This window comes from Rhinoderma darwinii, chromosome 1, assembly GCF_050947455.1.
Source record: "Rhinoderma darwinii isolate aRhiDar2 chromosome 1, aRhiDar2.hap1, whole genome shotgun sequence".
NCBI classification, from domain to species: Eukaryota; Metazoa; Chordata; class Amphibia; order Anura; family Rhinodermatidae; genus Rhinoderma; species Rhinoderma darwinii.
In genome coordinates this window covers 289,321,547-289,347,334 of record NC_134687.1, presented here as the reverse complement: position 1 = coordinate 289,347,334, position 25,788 = coordinate 289,321,547, and the positions used below count along the sequence as shown (strand labels likewise).

At 40.1% G+C, this 25,788-nt stretch overlaps 1 protein-coding gene across 2 annotated transcripts; it reads left to right on the top strand.

Annotated features, from left to right (window-relative positions):
• On the top strand, positions 1 to 23,653 carry OCEL1 (occludin/ELL domain containing 1). 2 transcript variants are annotated; one of them, XM_075850897.1, is made up of 6 exons: positions 1 to 114; positions 2,648 to 3,267; positions 8,655 to 8,833; positions 11,932 to 12,103; positions 15,331 to 15,381; positions 22,853 to 23,653. In XM_075850897.1, exons 2-6 carry the CDS (start codon positions 2,800 to 2,802, stop codon positions 22,964 to 22,966), a joined length of 984 nt encoding a protein of 327 aa, XP_075707012.1. In that variant the 5' UTR covers positions 1 to 114; positions 2,648 to 2,799; the 3' UTR covers positions 22,967 to 23,653. The 2 variants fall into 2 exon arrangements, with proteins under 2 accessions (XP_075707012.1, XP_075707005.1); XM_075850890.1 differs by having other exon boundaries at positions 2,648 to 3,852.
• The last annotated feature ends 2,135 nt before the right edge of the window (positions 23,654 to 25,788 follow it).

The window sequence follows — 25,788 nt, the reverse complement described above, 5'->3', positions numbered from 1 at the left end:
CCCGTCTCTCAAAATATGAGTTGCGAGTTTTACCAGGAAGTGGAAATATATGTTCTGTAGTGATAAACCACAATCCTGACACAACAAATGGACCTAAAAGATATAAAGAGTCAGGTAAGACTGCAATGAACAGATATTTATATCTATTCTTAAGAGACAGCATAGAAAATGAGGTAATGAGGTCGCACAGTCTGTTCAATGTCTTAGTTGTGCGTTGCATGTCATTTATATTAGATTAGACTGAACGTCCCACTTTAAATTACTGATGTATAAAAAAAGTTCAGGTTTTTGCATATTTTTTCTACATTTTTATTCTGTTCTTGCCACCTTGAACTTTTAACTGCATGTAGCACAGCTCGCTATCAAAACATACAGTAGCACAAAGCAGATTTATATCTTGTGTATAATTTGCTTCCAGTTCTTTTACAGAAGGTTTATGTCAATCAGATTTCTTTGTGTTCTTTTCTATAGTAGCCTGAATTTGTTTTTTTGTCCCAAAAGCCAAAGTTATAAAGTGACGGATATGGTATTGCGGTTAGATATTGGTTGTTCTAAAAAAAATTCTCTCTTAGGGAAAGTAGCTGCTATAAAAATTAATTCAGATATTATATCAGTATTAGGCTCTGTTCACATCTGCGTTGGGGTCCCGTTCTGACGTTCCGTTGGAGGTTTCCGTCAGAACGGGACCCTGAGCAGACACAAACTGAGACCGACGGAAACCAGAGGTGACGGAGCCGGTGCCCCTGGTTTCCGTTTGTCTCTTTTGTGCACCGGAACAGTCGTTTTGCCGGAAGCAATAGTTCTAAACACCAGATCATAGAAAATATGCCCTGGAGTACAAAGAAGAGCAACTAAACAAATACTGGGCATAGAAAATCTCCGTTATGAGGAAAGGCTAAAAGAATTAACTTAATTTCGTCTTCAGAAGAAAAACCTAAGGGGACATAGTAAATCTATATAAGTATATAAATGGCCCGAACAAAAAAATTTCAAAAAATTCCATGTAACATCCCCTTATAAGACAAGGGGCACTCCCCCCATCTGGAAAAATAAACGTTCAATCTTCAGAAGCAACAATAATTCTTTACTGTAAGAACTGTGAATCTTTAGAATAGCCTACCTCAGGAGCTGGTTTTATCACAACCAGTTGATGGCTTTAAGAATGGCTTAGATAATTTCTTGGAACAGAATAACATCAAGGCTTAGGTAAATACTGTACATAAAATTCTTGTTTGAATTCTGATCGCCACTTGGTATCAGGAAGGAAATGTTTCCCTTTTAGGGCAGATTGGGTCAAACCTTATGGATTTACTTTTGCCTTCATCTGGATCAATAGGAGGAAACAGAGTTTTAAAATGTACCCCTGCTCCTTACCTACGCCCATACCCTGGTTGAACTTGATGGACATGTGTATTTATACAGCAGCACTAACTATGTAACTATATTTTATTAGTGGTTTCCACACTATTGTACACAATGTAACACATACATGTATTTTCAGTCTTTGACACAATTCCCATAACTATGTTATCATGCAAGCGGTTGAATATAAAAAAAAAAAAAGTGCAGTTCGAAAGTGTATAAAGGTCATGTGAAACTTAGTGCCGGTCATTTTGAAAATGAGAAATTCATATATTTATTTCAACATTAGGAACTTCTGGAGCCCCAGGGGCTGGGACCCCTAGTGATGTGAGATTCTGACACGTCTAACAATGTCCTGAACGGGAATCCTTATTTTAAGAACGTTCTTATTTTAAGCAATGATACAATGCTCCATTAAAATCAACTTTCTACTAAAATCATTGTTCACAAGTAGCCTTTTTTGGGGGATTTTTGCTGAATTTGTTTGTAAAAATGTCAGAAAAAAGAGTATATTTAGAAAAAAAAAAACCTGCAGAAATAAATACTGCCCATATTATGGAGCCGTACTGAACACCATGTGCCATCATACAATGTCGTTGCTGTATGTACATAGCTTTTCTCCCTTCTAGGGAAGAATATATCTGTACATACGGCATCCGATGAAGCATGCCATGACTTTTTCTGAAAAATCAGAGACGTAGAGGTGTACAATGCACTTTAATGGATGCCCTGTTACGGCTCCATACAAAAAGGATCTGTAAGATGGTCACATGCATAAGGCTTTAGAGTGCTTTTCAGCAACTTTAGAATATGCTCGCTGTACTAAGCCGTTTCCATAACTCCCATTCTCTTCTATTGAGGTTACTGAAACAGCGTAGCTCAGCAAGTTCAACTATTACTGGAACCCCATCCTGCTCTGCATTGATTTTCAGCCTTGATCTGGCAACCGGCAGCTGCCTCACTGGGAGAGATGGGGTCAGGGGACCCTCATTTAGGAGATAGGTGCGGTTCTCGGAAGTGGGACCCGTATCTATTAGTAATTTATGGCATATCTTCGGGATTTGCCATAAATGTCCGTCATGAGAGAACCCCTTTAATACAGTAAATGTGGTTTATAATGTTATACAAGATATTTGTATAATTGTTCCATCTATTTTTTTTTCTATGGAAAGCTCAAAAATATAACAATCCTGAACCATGGCTATGTATTATCAACATTACTTGGCAATGTATATAAAGCAATATAAATTAGAATAATGTTTACTTCTTTCTTTTCTTGTTTCAGTCTTCAGACTTTTTTCGATGTGAAGAAAAGTTACTTATACCACGTGGTTCATAAACTAGAGCAAATTCTCCTTCGGGACATGGGAAAAGATCTAATGCCCACAGATATATATTCAGCAGCATTTTACATGAAGTCTGATTGATAGAACTGCAATGTCTTCCTTCTCTTTACTTGCTGAGAAGAATAGAAGCAGAATACCAGTGGTATGGCCGACAGAGACTCCAAAGTGGGGGGATGCTCCAAGTTTCTCATTTGATTATTATGATCATGGTCCACGCAAGGAACCTGGAACCTCATCTAATCACCATGATCTTGAGATTAAGGAAATAAGTGGTTTAAAGCCTGGCCGGCATTTCATTCCCGACTCCTGGAAAAGATTCTTCAGAAAAGGCAGGGCAAAAGGAGAATGCGTCACCATGAAACCTTTAGAAGATGTTCATTGTTTACCACCAATTTCATCACTCAGAGATATTAGCAGGGAATCTAGTCTTGGGAACAAGAGTGGGGATCTCACATTGTCGTCTTCAATCACCATCAATGCAGTACATGAGATGAAGCAAAAGAAAACTCCAGATTCTATTGAAAGGAAGAGTCAGTTGTGCACCGTTTATGGAGAAAAGGTAGAAGCTTACAATTTAAAATATTCCTACATGAAGTCCTGGCCTGGATTACTAAGGATCATGGCTGGAGTACAGTTAATTTTTGGCGGTATGGTATTTGCCTGTACCTGTGCCTATTTACAGAAGGATTACCAGTGGTATAATCTCTTTGGCACTGAACTCCAAAGAACGTTGCCGGGGGGCTATAGTTATTATGGCCCAATGGCTCCATTTGTGATGCTTGTTGCCAGCTTGGTTTGGTTTGTCACTTTGATTCTTTTGGGGTTGGGGCTGACTCTATACTATCGGACCATTCTCCTTGACTCCAACTGGTGGCCTCTTACGGAATTTGTCATCAATATTGTCATGTGTCTTTTATACATGGCAGCAGGCATTGCTTATGTCAATGATATAAACCGTGGTGGCCTCTGCTACTCTATTTTTGCTTTAAATCCACTCATCGTGGCATTCTGTAGAGTGGAAGGAGGTCAGGTGGCATCCATAGCTTTTATTTTCTTCAACATGTTCCTGTACTTGGTCACTTCTTTGGTGTGTCTGAAAATGTGGCGGCACGAAGAAAGGCGCAGGCAGGCTGAAAATATTCAGGTGAGGGGGTTTCAAACAATGAAATCTCACTCATTCTTCTGTATTGTAACACCAACCCCATTCCAGTGTTTATGTATTTTTCTCGTCACTTGCTCTACAATTTCTCCTGTAATTCTATCTGTATTTCTGACTATTTTTCTTCTCTTTTTCCTGTCTCTTCACATTGTTATTTATTGTGTCTTCATGTATCATTTATTATAAATTTGATAACCCATTTCAAAATATTCTACTCTTTGTCTTATGCCAGTCACATCTGTTTGAATTATACAATATCCGTGAGTAGTCTCCACGGAACAGTTTAACACAATACAAAGAAGCCCACCACTATTTATCTCTGTCAACAATGCAATTTTTACTGTAATAGTAAATATGACAGTCGTTACATTCATTGACAGGGAACCTTTGCTATTCTTCCCAAAATGGGTGGCAAAATACATAGTAATTTCTGTATGTAACTTCCGGAGCTTACATACAGTGAAGGAAATAAGTATTTGATCCCTTGCTGATTTTGTAAGTTTGCCCACTGTCAAAGACATGAACAGTCTAGAATTTTTAGGCTAGGTTAATTTTACCAGTGAGAGATAGATTATATTTAAAAAAAAAAAAATGAAAATCACATTGTCAAAATTATATATATTTATTTGCATTGTGCACAGAGAAATAAGTATTTGATCCCTTTGGCAAACAAGACTTAATACTTAGTGGTGAAACCCTTGTTGGCAAGCACAGCAGTCAGACGTTTTTTGTAGTTGATGATGAGGTTTGCACACATGTTAGATGGAATTTTGGCCCACTCCTCTTTGCAGATCATCTGTAAATCATTAAGATTTCGAGGCTGTCGCTTGGCAACTCGGATCTTCAGCTCCCTCCATAAGTTTTCGATGGGATTTAGGACTGGAGACTGGCTAGGCCACTGCATGACCTTAATGTGCTTCTTTTTGAGCCACTCCTTTGTTGCCTTGGCTGTATGTTTCGGGTCATTGTCGTGCTGGAAGACCCAGCCACGAGCCATTTTTAATGTCCTGGTGGAGGGAAGGAGGTTGTCACTCAGGATTTGATGGTACATGGCTCCATCCATTCTCCCATTGATGCGGTGAAGTAGTCCTGTGCCCTTAGCAGAGAGACACCCACAAAACATAATGTTTCCACCTCCATGCTTGACAGTGGGGACGGTGTTCTTTGGGTCATAGGCAGCATTTCTCTTCCTCCAAACACGGCGAGTTGAGTTAATGCCAAAGAGCTAAATTTTAGTCTCATCTGACCACAGCACCTTCTCCCAATCACTCCCAGAATCATCCAGATGTTCATTTGCAAACTTCAGACGGGCCTGTACATGTGCCTTGAGCAGGGGGACCTTGCGGGCACTGCAGGATTTTAATCCATTACGGCGTAATGTGTAACCAATGGTTTTCTTGGTGACTGTGGTCCCAGCTGCCTTGAGATCATTAACAAGTTCCCCCCGTGTAGTTTTCGGCTGAGCTCTCACCTTCCTCAGGATCAAGGATACCCCACAAGGTGATATTTTGCATGGAGCCCCAGATCGATGTCGATTGACAGTCATTTTGTATGTCTTCCATTTTCTTACTATTGCACCAACAGTTGTCTCCTTCTCACCCAGCGTCTTACTTATGGTTTTGTAGCCCATTCCAGCCTTGTGCAGGTCTATGATCTTGTCCCTGACATCCTTAGAAAGCTCTTTGGTCTTGCCCATGTTGTAGAGGTTAGAGTCAGACTGATTAATTGAGTCTGTGGACAGGAGTCTTTTATACAGGTGACCATTTAAGACAGCTGTCTTTAATGCAGGCACCGAGTTGATTTGGAGCGTGTAACTGTTCTGGAGGAGGCTGAACTCTTAATGGTTGGTAGGGGATCAAATACTTATTTCTCTGTGCACAATGCAAATAAATATATATAATTTTGACTATGTGATTTTCAGTTTTTTAAAAAAAATATAATCTATCTCTCACTGGTAAAATTAACCTAGCCTAAAAATTCTAGACTGTTCATGTCTTTGACAGTGGGCAAACTTACAAAATCAGCAAGGGATCAAATACTTATTTCCTTCACTGTATATAGTCTAAGGCAGTATCTGTTCTTAAGGAACTCCAAAAGACTATATCTTCAGAGTTTTTTAATAGAGAAAAAACGTGTTGAATATTTATTTTGTGAAACTTATTCGCCTATGCAAGATTAACAAAATGTTGGTTTTCCTTGAGGACAGATTCGGAAAAGACAGCATAAAGGATAAGGCCACATGTAGTGGCCGCCAGGCAGCCGCAATGCACTTTAAGATTTTGCCAACCAATATACATTGGTTTTACAGTAGACTACGCTATTCCATACAATGGAATTCCGTAAGGCTCGTATGAGCGCCACAGCCCCTTCAAACAGTCGATCAGCGAGGGTGCCGATCATAAAGATAGGCCATCAATTTTAAAATCCTGGATAACTCCTTTAACGCTTTAAGAGTCACGTTAAAGATTGCTACATCTAAATTTGTGTATAGGATTTGATTACAGTTATATGAGATAATGGAGATAGAATTCGGATATTCTATTGGGTAATTGGAACTATACCATCATCAAGCATGTTCTGTTGATACTAACAAACAATCAAGTTGTGACTAGCCCTATATATAGAACGTGTTTCTTGTTGGTGTAGTGAAACTCCTTAATAATATTAAAGGGTATTCTATTATACAAAGAATAACTTTTATTTGCTGAAACCAGAATACATCTTTAACAGGACCTGATAATATTTGAGTGGTCATAGAAGAGAGTATAAAACTTACAGTAGACATCTTCCGTGCATATGGTCTAGAATAAAATATGATACATCATGCTACTATTAGTTAGTTTCATTCAGAGCACTGATCATTCATTCTTTTCTCAGTCTTCTGTTATTTAAAAAAACCAAGCCCAAGACTTTCTTGATTATTGGATACCATCAGAGACATTGCTAAGGCCTCATGCATACGGCTGTATCCGTAATCACTGCCCATGATTGCGGGCATGGTCGGCCGCCTTCAGCCATCCGCATTTTTGGCCCTTGCTCCCATACAAAGTAAGGGAGCACAGTCCACAACAAGCAAAAGATAGGACATGTCCTATCTTTTGCAGAGGATTTCTACGGCCCGGACACCTTCCCGCAAATATATGGGAAGGTGTCCGTGGTCAATAGAAGTGAATTGGTCTTTAATTGCAGACCGCAATTACGGACAAATTCTATGGTCGTGTGCATGGGGCTGTAAAATAAAAAAGTATACATATATACACACACACAGATATATATATATATATATATATATATATATATATATATATATATATATATATATATATATAATTTTAAAGCTGTCCCGAGACCGTGGAACGTAGTTGAAACCGGCACTCGTCCAGGCATCTGGGGCACGTGCTTCGGATGTCCTGTGCTCGCGACGCCACTGGATACCGGATTAAAGGAATTTTACTGTTCTATTTTTAAATACATACTAAGGTAACAATCACTAAGGGCATGGCCACACGTAGCGGAATTGCTCTGGAATTCCGCTGCGGACACTCCGCAGCGTTAATCCGCAGCGAACCCGTTTATCCATTGCCTTCCACAGCTTTTTAGTAGGGTTCGTTTGCACGTTGCGGACAATTCCGCAGCGGAGCATAGGCTGCGGTGCGGAATTTGGTGTCCGCAGCATACAATGGTTGTTGCGGACGTGTGGCGGACTGTTTGCGGACTCATTGCGGAATTTCTCCATTGACTTCAAGATTCTAAGTTCCGCAATGAAGTCCGCAGATGTAATGTAGATGTTATGTGTGCTGCGGAGCGTATTGTTTTTTTTAACTTGACATTTCTTCATTCTGGCTGGACCTATGTATTTCTAGGTCTACAGCCAGACTGAGGAAGTCAATGGGGCTCCCGTAATTACGGGTGACTACGTGTGTGCACCCATAATTACGGGTGACTACGTGTGTGCACCCATAATTACGGGTGACTACGTGTGTGCACCCGTAATTACGGGAGCGTTGCTAGGCGACGTCAGTAAATAGTCACTGTCCAGGGTGCTGAAAGAGTTAAGCGATTGGCAGTAACTTTTTCAGCACCCTGGACAGTGACTACCGATTACAATATACAGCAACCTGTAAAAAAAATAGAAGTTCATACTTACCGAGAACTCCCTGCTTCTTCCTCCAGTCCGGCTTCCCAGGATGACATTTCAGTCTAAGTGATGGCTGCAGCCAATCACAGGCTGGAGCGGTCACATGGACTGTCGCGTCATCCAGGGAGGTCGGGCTGGATGCCGAAAGAGGGACGCGTCACCAAGAAAACAGCCGGTAAGTATGAATTTCTTTTACTTTCACTAGGAAAAGTGCTGTCCCTTCTCTCTATCCTGCACTGATAGAGAGAAGGGAAGTACTTCACCTCAATACGCAACTGCCAGTCCGCATCAATTTACTGCACATTTTGGGCAGATCCGCAACAGAATCTGCAACGCAGATTCTGTGCGGCATTGATGCGGACAGTTGCGGAAGAAATACGCCACGTGTGGTCATGCCCTTAGTCTCCACTATACTTACACTGTGTACATGTTAAATGTTGCACGTTACACACGACCCAATGTTCCAAGTTTAGCATATCTTAGGACATAAGTCATGTCAACATTTTCTGTATAAATAGTTGAAACATAAATTCTTATCTGACATTATTCAAACTGCATATAGTACGTATACAAAAACAGTGTCATTATCATCAAAACCAACATTTTGGGCTGTATGTTATAATGTGTATGTTATTTTAAATCTATACAGAAATCCACCAAGTCAAAGAGGATAGTTTTTCAAGATGAAGTTCAACAAATAGGAGATGTGAAAAGGAAAGTTATCAAGACCATCCATTTCTCAGAGAAGGGAAGTGACACTGGAGCTTTGAGTCATTCTATACCCACTGGTCACCGGCCAAAACCTTATATGGTTCCAGATTATGTTGTGTAAGCATCTAAAGCTATAATACAAGACTGCATAAGATTTTGTTTGCACCAATATATTTACCACACAAGGATAGACAGTTCAGTTCATTTTTTTATGCTGGATACAGCAGGGGCCTTCCGGTTGCATCTAAATATACTCCTGATCTCTATACCACGGACATTGTTTCATTGTACATTTGGGTAATTTAAGTACATTTTTTGTACATATAGTGTAGGCTTTGCTCCCGTTATGTTTTTTTTTTGTACACAATTGTATATATAAAGCAAACTAAGACTATACAGAGCCATAGGCCTTCATACGGCAGCGAATTATGGAGATATTCTCTTCTTGAAGCAATGACCTAAAATAAAAGCTTAAAAATACATCTGTAATACAGCATCCGATGGAGTATGCCACAATTTTACTTTTTTTTATTTATTCATACAGAATCTGACAGAAAAAAACCCTCAGAATAAAGAGTCATACAGAGGCTGTGCAGAGCTGTAATACACTCGCGTGCATAAGCCTTAGGGTATGTTCACACGGCAGCGTCCGATACGGCTGAAATTACGAAGCTGTTTTCAGGAGAAAACAGCTCCGGAATTTCAGACGTAAAGGCATGTGCAGGCGTTTTTCGCTGCGTCCATTACGGAGTCAATGGAAAACGGCTCCAATTACGTCTCAAGAAGTGACAGGCACTTCTTTGACGCGGGAGTCCTTTTTACGCGCCGTCTTTTGACAGCGGCGCATAAAAAAAATGACCGTTGGCACAGTACATCGTAAATGAATGGGCAGATGTGTGCCGACGCTTTGGAGCCGTATTTTCGGACGTAATTCGAGGCTAAAAAACGCCCAAATTACGTCCGTAAATAGGGTGTGTGAACCCAGCCTCAGTGATAGTATATGAACCATTTGAAGAGAACCTGTCACCAGTTCAGTATAACCCAATTTTATTAACTTTTTGAGTTAGGAGCCATTTTCTTATTATGCTAATTAGGCTATAGTAGCCAAAGGGGCGGTAACGTTGAGGTTTCACTGGGGGCGGTGTCTGTGTTGGCTGTACGACTCTGTCCTATCAGCGTCATACAGCTTCTCCCCTTACCAGCACAGCATAATCTCGCGATAGAAGCTGTGCAAGTAAGGGGAAAAGCTGTATGACGCTGATACGACAGAGTAATACAGCCAACACAGACACCGCCCCCAGTGAAACCTCAGTGTTACCTCCCCTTTGGCTAGTATAGCCTAATTAGCATAAATAGAAAATTGCTCGGAAAGTATAAAGCGGATTGATATACAAATTACACTGACATCATCTATACTGAACTGGTGACAGGTCCTCTTTAAAGAGGCTCTGTCACCAGATTTTGCAACCCCTAGCTGCTATTGCAGCAGATAGGGGCTGCAATGTTGATTACAGTAACGTTTTTATTTTTAAAAAACGAGCATTTTTGGCCAAGTTATGACCATTTTTGTATTTATGCAAATGAGGCTTGCAAAAGTCCAACTGGGAATGTTTAAAGTAAAAGTCCAACTGGGCGTGTATTATGTGCGTACATCGGGGCGTTTTTACTTCTTTTACTAGCTGGGCGTTAGGAATGGGAGTGTATGATGCTGACGAATCAGCATTATCCACTTCTGTTCGTTAACACCCAGCTTCTGGCAGTGCAGACACACAGCGTGTTCTCTAGAGATCACGCTGTGACGTCACTCACTTCCTGCCCCAGGTCCTGCATCGTGTCGGCCACATCGGCACCAGAGGCTACAGTTGATTCTGCAGCAGCATCAGCGTTTGCAGGTAAGTAGCTACATCGACTTACCTGCAAACGCCGATGCTGCTGCAGAATCAACTGTAGCCTCTGGTGCCGATGTGTCCTCGCTCGTCCGACACGATGCAGGACCTGGGGCAGGAAGTGAGTGACGACACAGCGTGTTCTCTCGAGAACGCGCTGTGTCTGTGCACTGCCAGAAGCTGGGCGTTCTGAAGAGAAGTGGATGATACTTCTCGTCAGAACACCCAGCTAGTAAAAGAAGTAAACACGCCCAGATGTAACACGCATAATACACGCCCAGTTGGACTTTTACTTTAAACACGCCCAGTTGGAATTTAGAAAGCCTCATTTGCATAAATACAAAAATGGTCATAACTTGGCCAAAAATGCTCGTTTTTAAAAAATAAAAACGTTACTGTCATCTACATTGCAGCGCCGATCTGCTGCAATATCAGATAGGGGTTGCAAAATCTGGTAACAGAGCCTCTTTAAGTTACCTCTTTTTATCACCTAATATGTATATTTCACAGTATTTACCATAATTTAGACACTTTATATCGCCAGCAATATCAATAGGATGTTTTTATTGTACTGAACGACACAATGTACTATATAGCTGACAACTGTGCAATTGTAACTAATATTAGCATTATTGGTAAACATTAGTAAATATTATGTAGGGTTGATGGAACTATTCATTTTCTGTGGAAAAACCAATACATTTTGTAGTTGATCCATTAATTGTATTGAGGAGATCTAAAGTGAGCATGTAACAACTGGTTATTTGTTGTTATTTTTGGAAAATTATGTTTTTTCACATCTTGAAATTAATAGCTACATCATTGACTTTTTTTGCATTGACATTGTGACAATGTCTGTTTTTAATATAAATTTATTTATGCTTAAAGAAGAGATAAATAAAAAATTTTTTTTTTTTTTTTTAAATATTATATTTATGCCAACTGTGAAATTATGTGTTGTGTTTATATGTTCTCTTTATAGTTGTGTGGGTTGCTTCTCAAACTTTATATTGATCCTGTAGGTCAATTGACGTGCTATAAAATAGGCCCTAGTGTGTGAGATAGGAAATAAAATTGAGAGTCTTACTGGATACAGGAACTGATGTGAATTACGGCACTACATAAGTAACAAGAAAAACCTAAAACACAATAACTTAACCCACCATGCCAACAGTTATATCTGATGCCATGTTTTTACAAAAAAATAGACCTGGTTGGTACCCTTTTTCCCATGTTTTTTTTGTATCACCATAAATTGGGACCTTTACATGTGACTACTCTCTACTATTTTAACTGCGATAACTGTGCATGATGTTCTCTACTCTTTAGCAAATATCCAGAGATCAAGAGTGCAGAGGATCGGGAGAAATATAAAGCTGTATTCAATGACCAATACGCAGAATATAAGGAGCTATATTCAGAAGTTAGAAGTGCCTTACTGAAATTCAAAGAACTGGATAACATGATGAAAAAACTAACTAATGGACCTCAGAGCCAGAAGGTGAGTCCATGAAAAAAATCAACTCATTTGTGCCATACTTTACAATAAAGAGTATGTTAACCTGATGTATATTCACCTTTAAAAGTTTTCTAAAAAGTAAAGGCTTATACACCGACCACATTACAGACTTGTGTGGGTTTGGATCTGTAATATGACTCCCAGAGAATTTTAGGTTCTAATACTGTACTTCCGTGTGCTGTATCGTAGAGGTATCCTCCCCTAGTACCATTGCCTTTAGGGCAGAATACAGTGACTCATGGAGGCACCATATGGAGGCACACATAGGGACAGATTTACTAAGACTGACGTTTTTTGTAAGCCAGTCTTCGTTTACAGCACACAGGAGTAAAATGTGACAAATTTATTGATAGGCACAAACCCCTTAATATATTAAATAGAACACAGGAGAAAGACGGAGTCAGAAACTATTGAGTGATATAAATTGCCAAAGGCATAAAAAATACAAATTTTATTGGACAGTACAAATAACATGATTAAAAATGTAACTACAAATCAAGAAAACTGTATATCTCCAAAAATATAGGAGGGGAACTCGGGTCACAGTGGTTGGACAGATGACAGTACAGAGAGCAACTTCTATCAGTCGTTCTAGATAGTTGCAGTGTAGTTAATACAAAAAGAACGAAGGTTGCCTCCAAACATACGCAATGTTGCTACATATCACCAAGAACGATACATCTAATAACAGGTAGTGAGAGATAAACACAGTGGTAAGCAGAGAAAGTCTCCGTAAAATCACACCTGTTATTGCAATGCTATATAGCTCTAGGCATAGGGTATTAAGACTAAGCCTGTCTTGAGCATAATCAAAACTAAGTGTATCGATAGATATGCAGATAGTATTACAGGTATTGAGGTTGTAGTAAAACAAACGCTAGTACTGACCCATATAGTTCCACGGATGTAGTGACTCCCAGGTGTGGAGAGACCCCACCTGGGAGTCACTACATCCGTGGAACTATATAGCGTTGGTTTTACTACAACCTCAATACCTGTAATACTATCTGCATATCTATCGATACACTTAGTTTTGATTATGCTCAAGACAGGCTTAGTCTTAATACCCTATGCCTAGAGCTATATAGCATTGCAATAACAGGTGTGATTTTACGGAGACTTTCTCTGCTTACCACTGTGTTTATCTCTCACTACCTGTTATTAGATGTATCGTTCTTGGTGATATGTAGCAACATTGCGTATGTTTGGAGGCAACCTTCGTTCTTTTTGTATTAACTACACTGCAACTATCTAGAACGACTGATAGAAGTTGCTCTCTGTACTGTCATCTGTCCAACCACTGTGACCCGAGTTCCCCTCCTATATTTTTGGAGATATACAGTTTTCTTGATTTGTAGTCTAATTTTTAATCATGTTATTTGTACTGTCCAATAAAATTTGTATTTTTTATGCCTTTGGCAATTTATATCACTCAATAGTTTCTGACTCCGTCTTTCTCCTGTGTTCTATTTAACATTGATTGGAGTTTCTATTGTTACTGGGGAGTTCAATAATCCGCACTTGCTGGTGACTTAGCCCACATATTCTGTAGTCCCATGAGACATATGTTGACACCCTTAATATATTAGTTGCATCTTGTGATGTCTGGTGGGCTGGCGTAGATTTCCACTATAATTTACGCCCATTTCTGGCATAAATTCTAGTATGTGGGTTGGGCGGAAAACTATACAAAGTTGCAAATTATTGCGCAAATAGGGCATGCGTCACTGAAGTTGCGCATACCTTTTAGTAAATTCCCCCCTAATTGCCTATGGGTCTGTAACACTGACCTATATCCACTTTGTGTGCTGTACATATTACCATGTTCATGGCGCCCTAAAAGAGCGCAATGAGTAAAGGGTATACCTCAAACGAAGTAGAAGGCAGAATTTTTATTGACTTTTCCCCCTTTTTAGGTTTATTCTGCCAACATTTCTTTAATATCCTATTATTGATGCATGTAAAACATAAATTGGGTGCAGTTAAGTGTAGTTTAGAGTTTGAGAAATGTGTACATGTCTATTATAGTGTAAAAATCATTAGTAGAATGAATTAGGTTGTTACGTTTGATGGCTCTACTCATTGCTTCCATCTAGACTTACCTATAAGGGTACGATCACAATAACATCTTTTTGCTTTATGGTTCTCTTTTGGTATTTTTAATGCAATTGAACTAAACTGATTGGACAAATTTTTGATCTGGTGATGGCATGTTTTTTGGATTCCGCAACAACATCCAAAAAAGAGGAACTCTAGGATTTTCCTTATTGAGGTTCATCTGTCTCAGTATATGTGTAGCGATTATATAATAAACGTATTTTTACTCACTGGTAGTTTAGTTATTTGTAGTTTAGGTGGAGGTTCTCACTTTTGTTTCCAGCAGTATGTTTTTTTAGTTTTGCAACTGATCTTTACTGACTGAAAAAGGGTGATGTCAAATTGAAATCAGTTTGTGTCATTTTTTTTCAAGTTATGATCCGCTGACGTCTGCTCACATTCAGTTTGTATTCCATTCTGTCGGGAATACAGTGTTTTTGTTTATAACAATATCATCGTAAGCAGAGCTATTGTTACTTCAAAAACACTGGAACATGGACTGACACCTGACTCCATTATAAGGCAATACAATCGGCCAGGACTCATTTGCATCTGTTTAAAAATTCATCCATCATACTGGTTATGGCTCCATTAGGTACAGGTCTGTAGAGCCTAAATAATACAAGTAAAATGATTGTGAAGGATCCCTTAAAAACTGATCATCACAAAACATTGGTATTGGTTTGAATTCCATAGACATTTTGTTGGGCGTAAGGCAAAGGCTGTTAAAGGTGTTGTCTCATAAATTATTAGGGCATATGGACATCATAAAGGGGGTCCTCCACACGGGACCAGCCTCTATGAGCCACCCCTAAGAGCAGCTCACACTCTGGCAGATGCGGCTTGTACATGTATTAGATGAATGTTCATTCATTTGAGTGGCCGCCATTAACGTGGCATTTAATGGCAAACACAATCTCCCCTGGTGATAAAAGTTGCTCACTGTGAGTCTGAGGACCCGTGGCGATAAGCTCTTTGCCGAGCCAGCTTCATTTAAAAAAGAAGAGGTCTTGTGAGACAAATCCTTTAACCGAATACTGCTAATATAGAAAATAGTTTTCTACCATAAAGATCACAAAGGCAATGATTAATACTATGTTTCATTCTTACAGGCATCAAATAGGATCAAAGCCATTTCTGAAAACTATGACAAGAAAAAAAATGTACGTATATGATGTAATTCAGAATGCTAATAATTTTAGCTAGGACTGCAAAGAAAAGAAAAGAAAACACAGGTTTTAGGCAAATGAGGAGACAATAAATAGAAGCTTAAAGCAGTGTCATGATTTTTTTTTATTAATTTATGTGTTTTTATTTAATAAAACATTATATTGACTTTATTTAATTTTTCACACACAAAGTAATTCTGGGAAGTGCACCCTCTGGTGGCCAACATAGGAAAACATGTCAAATTATTATTTAATTTTTAATACTTTCCACCATGTGGAAAAAAAGAAAAATACAGAAAAAAAAGTTAAATATATGATAGAAATAAGTAAGTTTCATTTGCGACACATTCCCTTTAAAGAGGCTCTGTCACCAGATTATAAGTGCCCTATCTCTTACATAATGTGATCAGCGCTATAATGTAGATAACTACAGTGTTGTTTTTTTTAAAAAAACTATCAATTTTGACCAAGCTATGAGCAATTTTAGATTTATGCTAATTACTTTCTTAATGGACAACTGGGCGTATTTTACCTATTGACCAAGTGGGCATTGTGAAGAGAAGTGTATGACGCTGACCAATCAGCATCTTAAACTTCTCTCCATTCATGTACTCAGCACATCGTGATCTTGCTGTGCTGTGACTTACTCACACATTAACTTTACTGAAGTGTCTTGAGAGTGAATAGACATCACCTCCAGCCAGGATGCGATGTCTATTCACAATCCCGACACTTCGGTAACGTTTGTGTGTGACTTACTCACACAGCACATCGAGATCACGCTGTGCTGTCATTCACAGCCTGATCTCGTGAGATCACGCTTGCTGTGATAAAGTCCCACACAAACGTTACCGAAGTGTCGGGAGTGTTAATAGACATCGCGTCCTGGCTGGAAGCAATGTCTATTCACTCTCAAGACACTTCAGTAAAGTTAATGTGTAAGTGACAGCACATTGTGATCTCGCAAGATCACTATGTGCTGAGTACATGAATGGAGATAAGTGTATGACGCTGATTGGTCAGCGTCATACACTTCCCTTTACAACGCCCACTTGGTCAAAAGGTAAAAACACACCCAGTTTTCTAAATAAAAACTTCTGCTGTTATCTACATTAAAGCACCGATCACGATTATGTAGGAGATAGGGCCCTTATAATGTGGTAACAGAGCCTCTTTAACTAATGATCCTGGGCAGAACCAAGAAAGGGGTGTGCAACTTGAAAATAAACCTCTGTATATAACTAGGTGCTTGGAGGATGCATCAATTTGGAGTTTTCTTCCAACTCGGTTAATGGAGCTGAGCTCAAGAACGATTGCTACGTAATAGCGTATTGAACCTCTGCCACCTTCCCAGACCTAAAGCTATGTTTATTACTCTGCCTCCTCCATCGTCAGCCGTCACCAAGGGAGACTACACCGGGTGTAGCGACCTGGAGTTTTCCCCCGCAGAAAAGTCCACATCCCTGAACAGGGGTTAAAGGATGGAGACTGGGGGTTCCCTTAGACTCAGCTCCCTGGAGTAGCTACAAGTCAAATCCTTTGGTGACAAGGAGGGTTCACACCACCCACTGCTGGCACTGATATAACCCAGACTTAGGGCTACCGTTACAGCAACACTATAATATACTGTTGGGGTAAGTTTACACGTAGTGTAAATACTGTGGATTTCCTGCAACGGTTTTTCGACCGGAAGTCCCTGTGGCACCCAGTGCGGATATACTGTGTGCTTTTACGCAGCGGATCCGCCCTGTGTGAACATAGCCGCGAGATGGGGGTATTCTTGCTGTCATAAATAGTCCTCACTCAGGATTTGGCAAACAATGCTCATATTTATTTTGCGCAAACACAAAAAACAAAAGTAAAAACAACAAGCAGGGAAATTAGGGGTTAAATTGCAGCTACCTTATTGTCAAGCAGAATCTCAATCCTCAGCTCATACACACTAAACTTCTACCAACCACCTTAAAGGTAATGTGCCGCGAACGAAAAAATTAATTTTACGTAATTTACTTATTTTTATCTGTTTTTTAAAGGTTTTTTTAAGCAATTTTTTTTCCTTCCACAAGGTGGATAGTATTACAAATTAAATAATAATTTGACATGTTTTCCTATGTTGGCCACCAGAGGAAGCACTTCTCAGAATTACAGCAAGGGGAATCAGGCAGAGCAGCCTGACTCACAGCTGCTGTAAATGTGGGAGGGAGACTCACCCCCCCCCCCTCCCTATTTTTGGCTACAAGACAGGAAAAGGTGTTTTCAAATTGCTAAGCATTGTCCGGCTCCCATTTTGGGAGAGCTTTTACAATGCAGCTGGTAGAAGCTATAGGACACACCAAATGGCTAAGAATGACGAAAGTCAATAGGGAGACCCTGTGGTGAATGACTTTTTAGTTGGCAGGTTCACACGGCGTGTATTAGATGAGGTTTTTTGGTGCATTTTACGTGCCGAAAACCGCATAAAAAAACCGCTTGATTACGCTTTTCATTTACATAAATGGTAAAGCAAGCTAATACATACAACGCGCTTTTTTACACACGCGTTTTTAAAAAACACATTGTGTAAAATAAAGAAGTGTTGAGTCAATTCCTTTGCACGTAAAACACACCAAATGTTCGCGTAGTCAATGGGAGTCCTAATTCTACGCCACAAAACGTGCAAAAAGCGCACACAAAATGTGTCAAAAAACACGCGACAAAAAGCATCAAACGCTTGATTAAGCTTCTTATATACATCAATGGGAAAGCGAGCCGTTATTTTTTTTACACAAGCTGTAATGACGGGGTAGGGAGACAGACAAGTGAGCCCTAATCTACCCGCCACTCAGTCCCTGCCTACTTGCACGGCCCGTCCTAGGAGACGGCGTACAACTCGGCGACGGTCCCTATGCTCAATATGTGCACGACAGACAAACAGACAAGGGTACACAGAAGCTAAGGGAAATGGGGCAGTTGCCCACGGCAAGACCGTGAGCAACAAGAGTAGTGAACGAGCCGAGTCAAACCAGGAGTGTACGAGGTACCAAACGCAGAGCAGGAGCGAAGTCAGTAAAGCCAAGGTCAAAATGAAGCAAGGTCAATAATGATAGCAGGAGCAGCAGAGCCAGGAAACAGGAAAGAATCACAGGCAGAGACAAGCAGGAAATGAAGGTATAAATAGACCGAGGGCGGGAGCTAGAACCGTCTGGCCAGGCTGTGATAGGTTCTCCCACTCCTGAGCCTACCAGGCTGAGTGGTAGCAGATCGAGTCACTCTATCAGACTTAGGAGCAGGTGCAGACTGATTAACCATGGGCGTCGACACAGAAGCTGTGTCTGGCAGATCCTTTACACAAGCGTTTAAAAAAAATGTGTGGCCTAAAAAAGAAGTGTTGGATCAATTCTTTGGTGCCTAAAATGCACCAAAAGTTCCCAGAGTCAGTGGAAGTCCTAACTACGTGACTAGAAAATTACAAAAAGCGTACACAAAAACCGGAAAAAAAAAAAGAATTGTGCATGCAGATGGTTGGGTACTGGATCATACCTGGCTCTTCCCGATACACCTTGTGGCGGTACCGGGATAATAATGATGGTTAGTGCGAGCCTTTTTACTGGCAAACACTAAGCCCTGCCTTAGTAATGGACGTCGTCAAACAGACAACTGCCATTATCCAGGCGCTAATAAAGTATAAAAAAAACACAGAGACATAAGAAAATATTTTTATTGAAATAAAAACTCCCCCACAAAACCCTCGTTAACAATTTTATTTAAAAAATAAATAAAAATCATCGGTCATCATAGCACTCCACTGAATCTGTGATGTAGTCCAATAGGTCCAGCGGAACCTGCAGAGCAAAAAATAAAGTGGTGATAAACAGCTGATAAGCGGCTATGAAGGAACAGCGGCGCCCGTGCATACTTCGCTGCACAAAAATAGGGCAAAGCTCTGCTGCACACACTACGCAGACACACCTCTTCTGCTGCACGCACGCGCACAGCCCTGCTGCACGCACACGCACAGTTCTCTGCTACACACACACATACACACCCCCTACCTGCAGTGTGGCCGGTCTTCAAAATGGCACCGCCTTTCCCCCTACAAACCAGCTTCTATGCTGGGTCGCTCTGAACTGCACATGCGTAGTACAGAGCGAGACAGCAGAGGCACAGGACATAGTGATTGGGTCCCGTTCGTTATATCCTATGCACTGTAGCTGCCCTATTCCATCTGTGTATGTGTCGTGAATTGACACAATCACATATGAAAGAAAACATGTGTGTGAAAAAATAAAGTACATATAAAATTTTATTAAATAAAAACACAAAGTAATAAAAAAAAAATCATTACACCTTTCCTTTAATTACACAATATTCTACTTCCCAGAATTCTACAGTCTTAACCTCTTAACGCCGAAGGACGGATATATCCGTCCTCAGCAGCTGTTAGTTCGCGCAGGAGGACGGATATATCCGTCCTGTGATGGCGCGGGTACTGAGACTGTACCCACGCGATCAGCGGCAGGAGCACGGCTGTTGTACACAGCCTGGCTCCTGCTGCAACTGCCGGAATCGAAGTGTGCTCCGATTCCGGCAGTTTAACCCATTAAATGCCGCTGTCAATAGTGACAGCGGCATCTAATGTGTTTGACAGAGGGAGGGAGCTCCCTCTGTCACCCCATCGGCGCCCCCGCAAACAAATCGCGCGTCGCCGTCGGGTTTCCATGGCAGCGGGGCGTCTAACAAAGACCCCCAGGTCTGCCTTCAGCATCTGCCTGTTAGGCCATGTCGGAGGCATGACCTAACAGATTGCCTGTCAGTTTTACACTGACAGGCAATAATGCTTTGGTATACTAAGTATACCAAAGCATTATATATGCGATCGGCACATCGCATAGTAAAGTCCCCTGGTTGGACTAAAAAAAAAAATGGCAATCAGTTAAATAAAGTTGGTAAAAAAAAATAAATAATAATTACAGTGAAAATCAAATAAAACGACTTTTTTTGCCCAAAAAGTGGTTTTATTTAGTAAAAGTGTCAAAACAAATCACACATACACATATATGGTATCCCCGCGATCGTAACGACTTGACCAATAAAATGAACACATTAATTAAACCTCCGGATGAACGGCGTCCAAAAAAAACGCAAAAAACAATGGCAAAATTCTCTCTTTTCTCCCATTCCCCCCATAAAAAATTTAATAAAAATGAATATATAAGTCCTATGTACCCCAAAATAGTACTAATGAAAACTACACATTGGCCCGCAAAAATCAAGCCCCAATACGGCCACGTTGACGGAAAAATAAAAACGTTACGGCTCTTGGAATGCGGCGATGCAAAAACAAGTAATTTTTTTCTAAAAGGCTTTTTATTGTGCAAACGTAGGAAAACATATAAAACCTTTACATATTTGGTATCTCCGTAATCGTGCCCACCCATAGAATAAAGTTATCATGTTATTTACGCTGCATAGTAAACGGCGTAAATTTGTAACGTGAAAATCAATGCTGGAATAGCTGCTTATTTTCAATTCTCTCCTAAAATAAAGTTAATAAAAGTTAATCGATATGTTATAAGCATCTAAAAATGGTACAATTACAAAATACAACTCGTCCTGCAAAAAACAAGCCCTTATACGGCTATATAGACGGAATACAAAAACAGTTACGACTCTTGGAATGCAACCATGAAAAAACAAAAAATAATCCTTGGTCATTAACGTGCAAAATGGCCCGTCATTAAGGGGTTAAAGGTACGCATACATTTGGGTTTGAATTTCCAAACAAACATATTATACATAAACCATATATTATACATATTCCATACTGTCGGTCTCCTTTTAAAATGAAAAGGAGTTTACAATATCTATACACATAACCAGATCATACAAAAGAAGATACATATACTTTGTGTGGCTGCAGCTCTGCCTCACCTGCCATTATTCAGGTGCATCCTATATAAACCCAGTACCCCCTCCATTCAGGTTTAGTCACACGCAGGTAAAGGGGGTTTTACACTGGGCGATTATCGGGCAGACAAGTGTTCATAGAACGCTCGTTCCCGATAATTGCCCTGTGTAAACAGGGCAGCGATCAGCAGATGAACGAGCAAACGCTGGATCATATCGTTTTAAAAATGTGAAATATCGTTGTCGGCAGCACATCTCCCTGACGCGCTGCCGACATGATAATGTATGGGGACGAGCGATCGGAGTAACGAGCGCTCGTCCCCATCCATAGCTCCGTGTGACAGGAGCAAACGAGCGCCAATCAACGATGTCTCATTTATCGACGCTCGCTGCATCGGCCGGTGTAAAAGGGCCTTTAGATAGCAGGTATTGCTGTGTGTTAGCGGGGAATGCTGAATCCGTTTGTCTGTATAAATAATAGTGGACAGAGATAAAGGGTTTGCTGGTCAACAGGTGAAGGAGAGCAGAGAGAGACAGACAGACAAGCTTATCCACTATTCACTCTCAACATACACCAACCTAATTCCTTGTATATGTCTTTCTTTCCTGACAGAATAAGCTGATTGACCTATAATTATTTTGATTGTGAATTTTAATTACATTTAGAGAAATTTCTTAATTTTTAACATTGATACCGATATGCCAACAGTTTTATAGAATGGGACTAAAACATTAAAGAGGTATTCCAACATTGATGGCATGTATCTCCCGAGCACCTAGACTACCTTTTGTATTTTTAAAAACAAAACATCGCTTGTTCAGGTCGTGTGTCTGGTAATGCAGCTTAGCCCCAGTCAAGTGAATGGGGCTGAGCTTCAGCTGACCTGCAATACTAGACACAGTACACGGAAGAGAGTGGCACTGTGTCAGAGAAAAGGTCCACTGATCAATGGTACCCTATTTTCATGATCAGTGGAGGACCGTGGTCAGACTACCACCAATCACACATTGATGGCATATTTTGGGTGTACGCTTTGATTTTATAATCGGTGGGGTCCAACCTCTGGGACACCTATTGAGCCTGAGAATGAAGGGGCCACAGCGATGCATCCCCTTCTAAGTTTTGTCCCGGCCAAACGGCTGTGCAGGGTACCGCAGTTGGCCCCATTCAGCAGTGAAGGTGACGCAGTGCACTGATATATCCTAGTGATATGCCATCAATTTATACGATTGGAATGACCCTTTATGGCTTATAAGGTTTTTTACTAGAGGAGTAATATTCCTCAAATATTATTAATATGTAGAACTTTACCTGGGTCAGGAAGCTAGAACAAATTTCAAAACAGACAATAAAACTTTCCAGGCAGTTCTCATTTCATTATTGATGCTAGAATGATCTGAGGATTGAACCGTGAACTTTGGTGCAGTCAAACATTCCTAGGAGTGTTTAGTCATCTGATCGCACAAGCTGCCTCTGCCTCTTCAGCTCTGGAAAGGAAATGATTGAATGTATATAAAAGTCATAAAGCTTTGTGATGTGCCATAATGAGAATTGTTCTTGTCCATCCGCTTCCTTCAGGATCCTGCATTCACAGAAAAACGGGAACGCTGCATTTATTTAAAGCGGAAATTGACCCACATCAAGAAGCAGATCCAAGCATACGATCAACATGAGGGTTCTGTGTACTTATGACCATCACAATGAATCTGTAGATCTTTCATGGATAGCAGCCATGTTTTTGCTTTACAGAGTATGAGATTCAAAAGTATTAGTGGAACTCACAAAAAGATAGTCACTAAGTTATGATGTGTTTATATCAATTTCTATATATTGATGTATAAAAGCAATAATTTTTTTCAGCAGACCTGTTAAACAACATAATGTAAATCTATATGCTCATATCATGACCTTCACTAATCTGCTTAATGATTTACACATTGTAATTACTTTAACTTCTCATAAATCTCTACACACTGATGCTTTGATGGTCCACTTGTTAAACTAAACTACTTAAAAATAACTTGACAACTGAAACTTTATCATACTCAAAGTGCGATTTCTCTGCATCATGTACAGCCTGAAAGCTCAATGAGACAATGCACTGCAGACACCACAATTGGCGTCTCTATCTAGAGATACAAAAACCAATTACATTTGTCATATCGTTGAAGCCCAATTATCGCACTATTATGCCAACTCGTAAATGTATCCTTAGGATATAAGCAGTAGGGTACACAGGGGAATTCACCGTATTATAATTTTGAAATGCCAATTCCTCTTTCAATTCACCTATGTTGCATATAGTATTGTTTATTTAGCGGCTTGTGTTTTCATAGCATTTCCGTTACTACATTTTATATGAAAGTGAGCATAAACATGACAAGTTTAACATAAACATTAATAATAAAAATTCCATAATAAACTTTTTTTAAACGCTGTAAGTGTTTAATGTAATTTCTAGTTGAGATCAGATCTTAAATACAGTCATGGGAAAAAAAATAATAATTGTGAGGTCCTTAGCAACTTCTATAAACAAACAAATAATATAAAAACACAACCGATTTCAATATGTAGTCGTTTATTCCAAAAAGTAGCCAACATTCAAAAACCAGGTGGGGAAAAGTTTTGATCGGTAGGGGTCTGAGCATTAAGACCCCCACCGATCGCTAAAACTAAGTGGCAGAAGCACTCGGGTGAGCGCTGAGCCACTTCACTTCTGATTGGCTTTTCTCGGAAAGACGATAATTTGCTGTACAGACTCATAGACTTTCTATTGAGCCTGTACACCACTTTCTCAGCTTTCCGAGAAAAGCCAATCAGAAACTAAGCGGCTCAGCGCTCACCCGAGTGCTTCTGCCACTTAGTTTAAGCGATCGGTGGGGGTGATCTTAGTGCTCAGACCCCCACCAATCAAAACTTCTGACATGACACTATTACATATCAGATGTTTTCTGAAAGTTGAATTACCCTTTAATCACCAAGAAACTGTGACTGCCTATATAAAAGCAGAACTTTGGCAGCTTAGTGTTCTGGAGCACTTGGATATATACCTACATCATGCCAAGAAGAAAGAACACTAGCCATGGCCCCAAATAAGCAGGTGTTGCTGCTTATCAATCTGGGAAGCATTATAAGGCTATCTCCAAACAATTTTTTAAATTCACCATTCTACAGTGAAAAATGCAGTTTACAAATGGTGAGCCTTCAAAACAGATGCCAGAGTATAGATCCTCTTACACGGCCTGACCTGTGATACACAGCTGACACCTGTTTCACCCTCCCGTTCCATGATGTACAGTTTCGTCATGGGTCGAAAAAGGGTTAAATAGTAACAACAATTTCTTCTAACTTTTCATATGTCATAGAGACATATCAAAAGTTTGGATTGGTGGGGTGCGGGTGCTGAGACACCAACATTCTATGAGAGCTGTATTCAGCCTGACAGGGAGCGCCGATCACAACCGAAGGTGCGGGGCGCTTAGTCAACTGCGCTATTGAGTCCGTCAAAACAGAACCCATACACAGCGGTGACAAACGAAAACCATTTGCACCGGATCCGCCACCATTGAAATCAATTCCGCTCATAGATTCCGCTGACGAAAAGGTCCAGAACCCAGAAACGGAGACCTGACGCAGATGTGAATGAAGCCTTTGCTTAGCTTTGCTGTATATTTCATTATCATTAGAGGGTGGGGGCATTAATGACAGCTCTATTGTACTGCTGAGGCTTAGATAAGGCAGGATAGCAACACTATACACACATATAAGGCTCTGTATACATCTTCCCTGTCACTCTCTGGTCTCTATAGAAGTCGCTGTATTCCATCACCTGGAGACTGTAATAATCTATGACATTTATCTGTCCTTTCACTGCCATAAAGCACAATGGAAATGTGAAGGGTCTGAAAAGCCTAGAGAAGAGAAAGTATGGCAGAATAGTGAAAAGGAAAAAAGGACTGTGCTGCAAGTCACAGTGACAGTGAAGTATTTGAACGACCACTTTATTAAACTGAAACCATTAAGCATTGTGCCTCCTTCTGCAGAGAAACCATTAAGGACTTTGCCCATTGTGAACTAAAAAGTGTATACCTCCTGCTGGAAAAAAAGTTATATATTAACATATAGTTATAGTTACGTATAGTTATAGTTACTTGATGGACATGTGTCTTTTTTCAACCGTACTAACTATGTAACTATATTTAGTATGGCTGAAAAAAGACACGTCATGTCCCTGAAAAAGATGGTTTCCCCATATATTAAAGGTGGTTCCCTGGATCGATCTTTGACTGCCTATGAGTATCTTTTGGGACAAACCAAAGACCCAAAGAAAATCCTATCCCAGATATATCAAATATTACTGACTGGTGAAGTACCATTGAAAAGATCCTATGTGTGGCTTTGGGAGAAGGACCTTTCTCTGACACTCTCAACACCTGAAATTAATACGCTATACAGAAACTCGCATGGTCCATCCCAATGTATTAGAATACAGGAGAACACTTACAAAATCGTAT

Bases quoted from the DNA above. Each gene is read 5' to 3' on its own strand.
- OCEL1 (XM_075850890.1), top strand. From the start codon at position 2,800: ATGTCTTCCTTCTCTTTACTTGCTGAGAAGAATAGAAGCAGAATACCA. The intron at 12,104-15,330 runs GTGAGTCCATGA...TCATTCTTACAG, and splicing joins ATGGACCTCAGAGCCAGAAG to GCATCAAATAGGATCAAAGC. The intron at 15,382-22,852 runs GTACGTATATGA...CGCTTCCTTCAG, and splicing joins ACTATGACAAGAAAAAAAAT to GATCCTGCATTCACAGAAAA.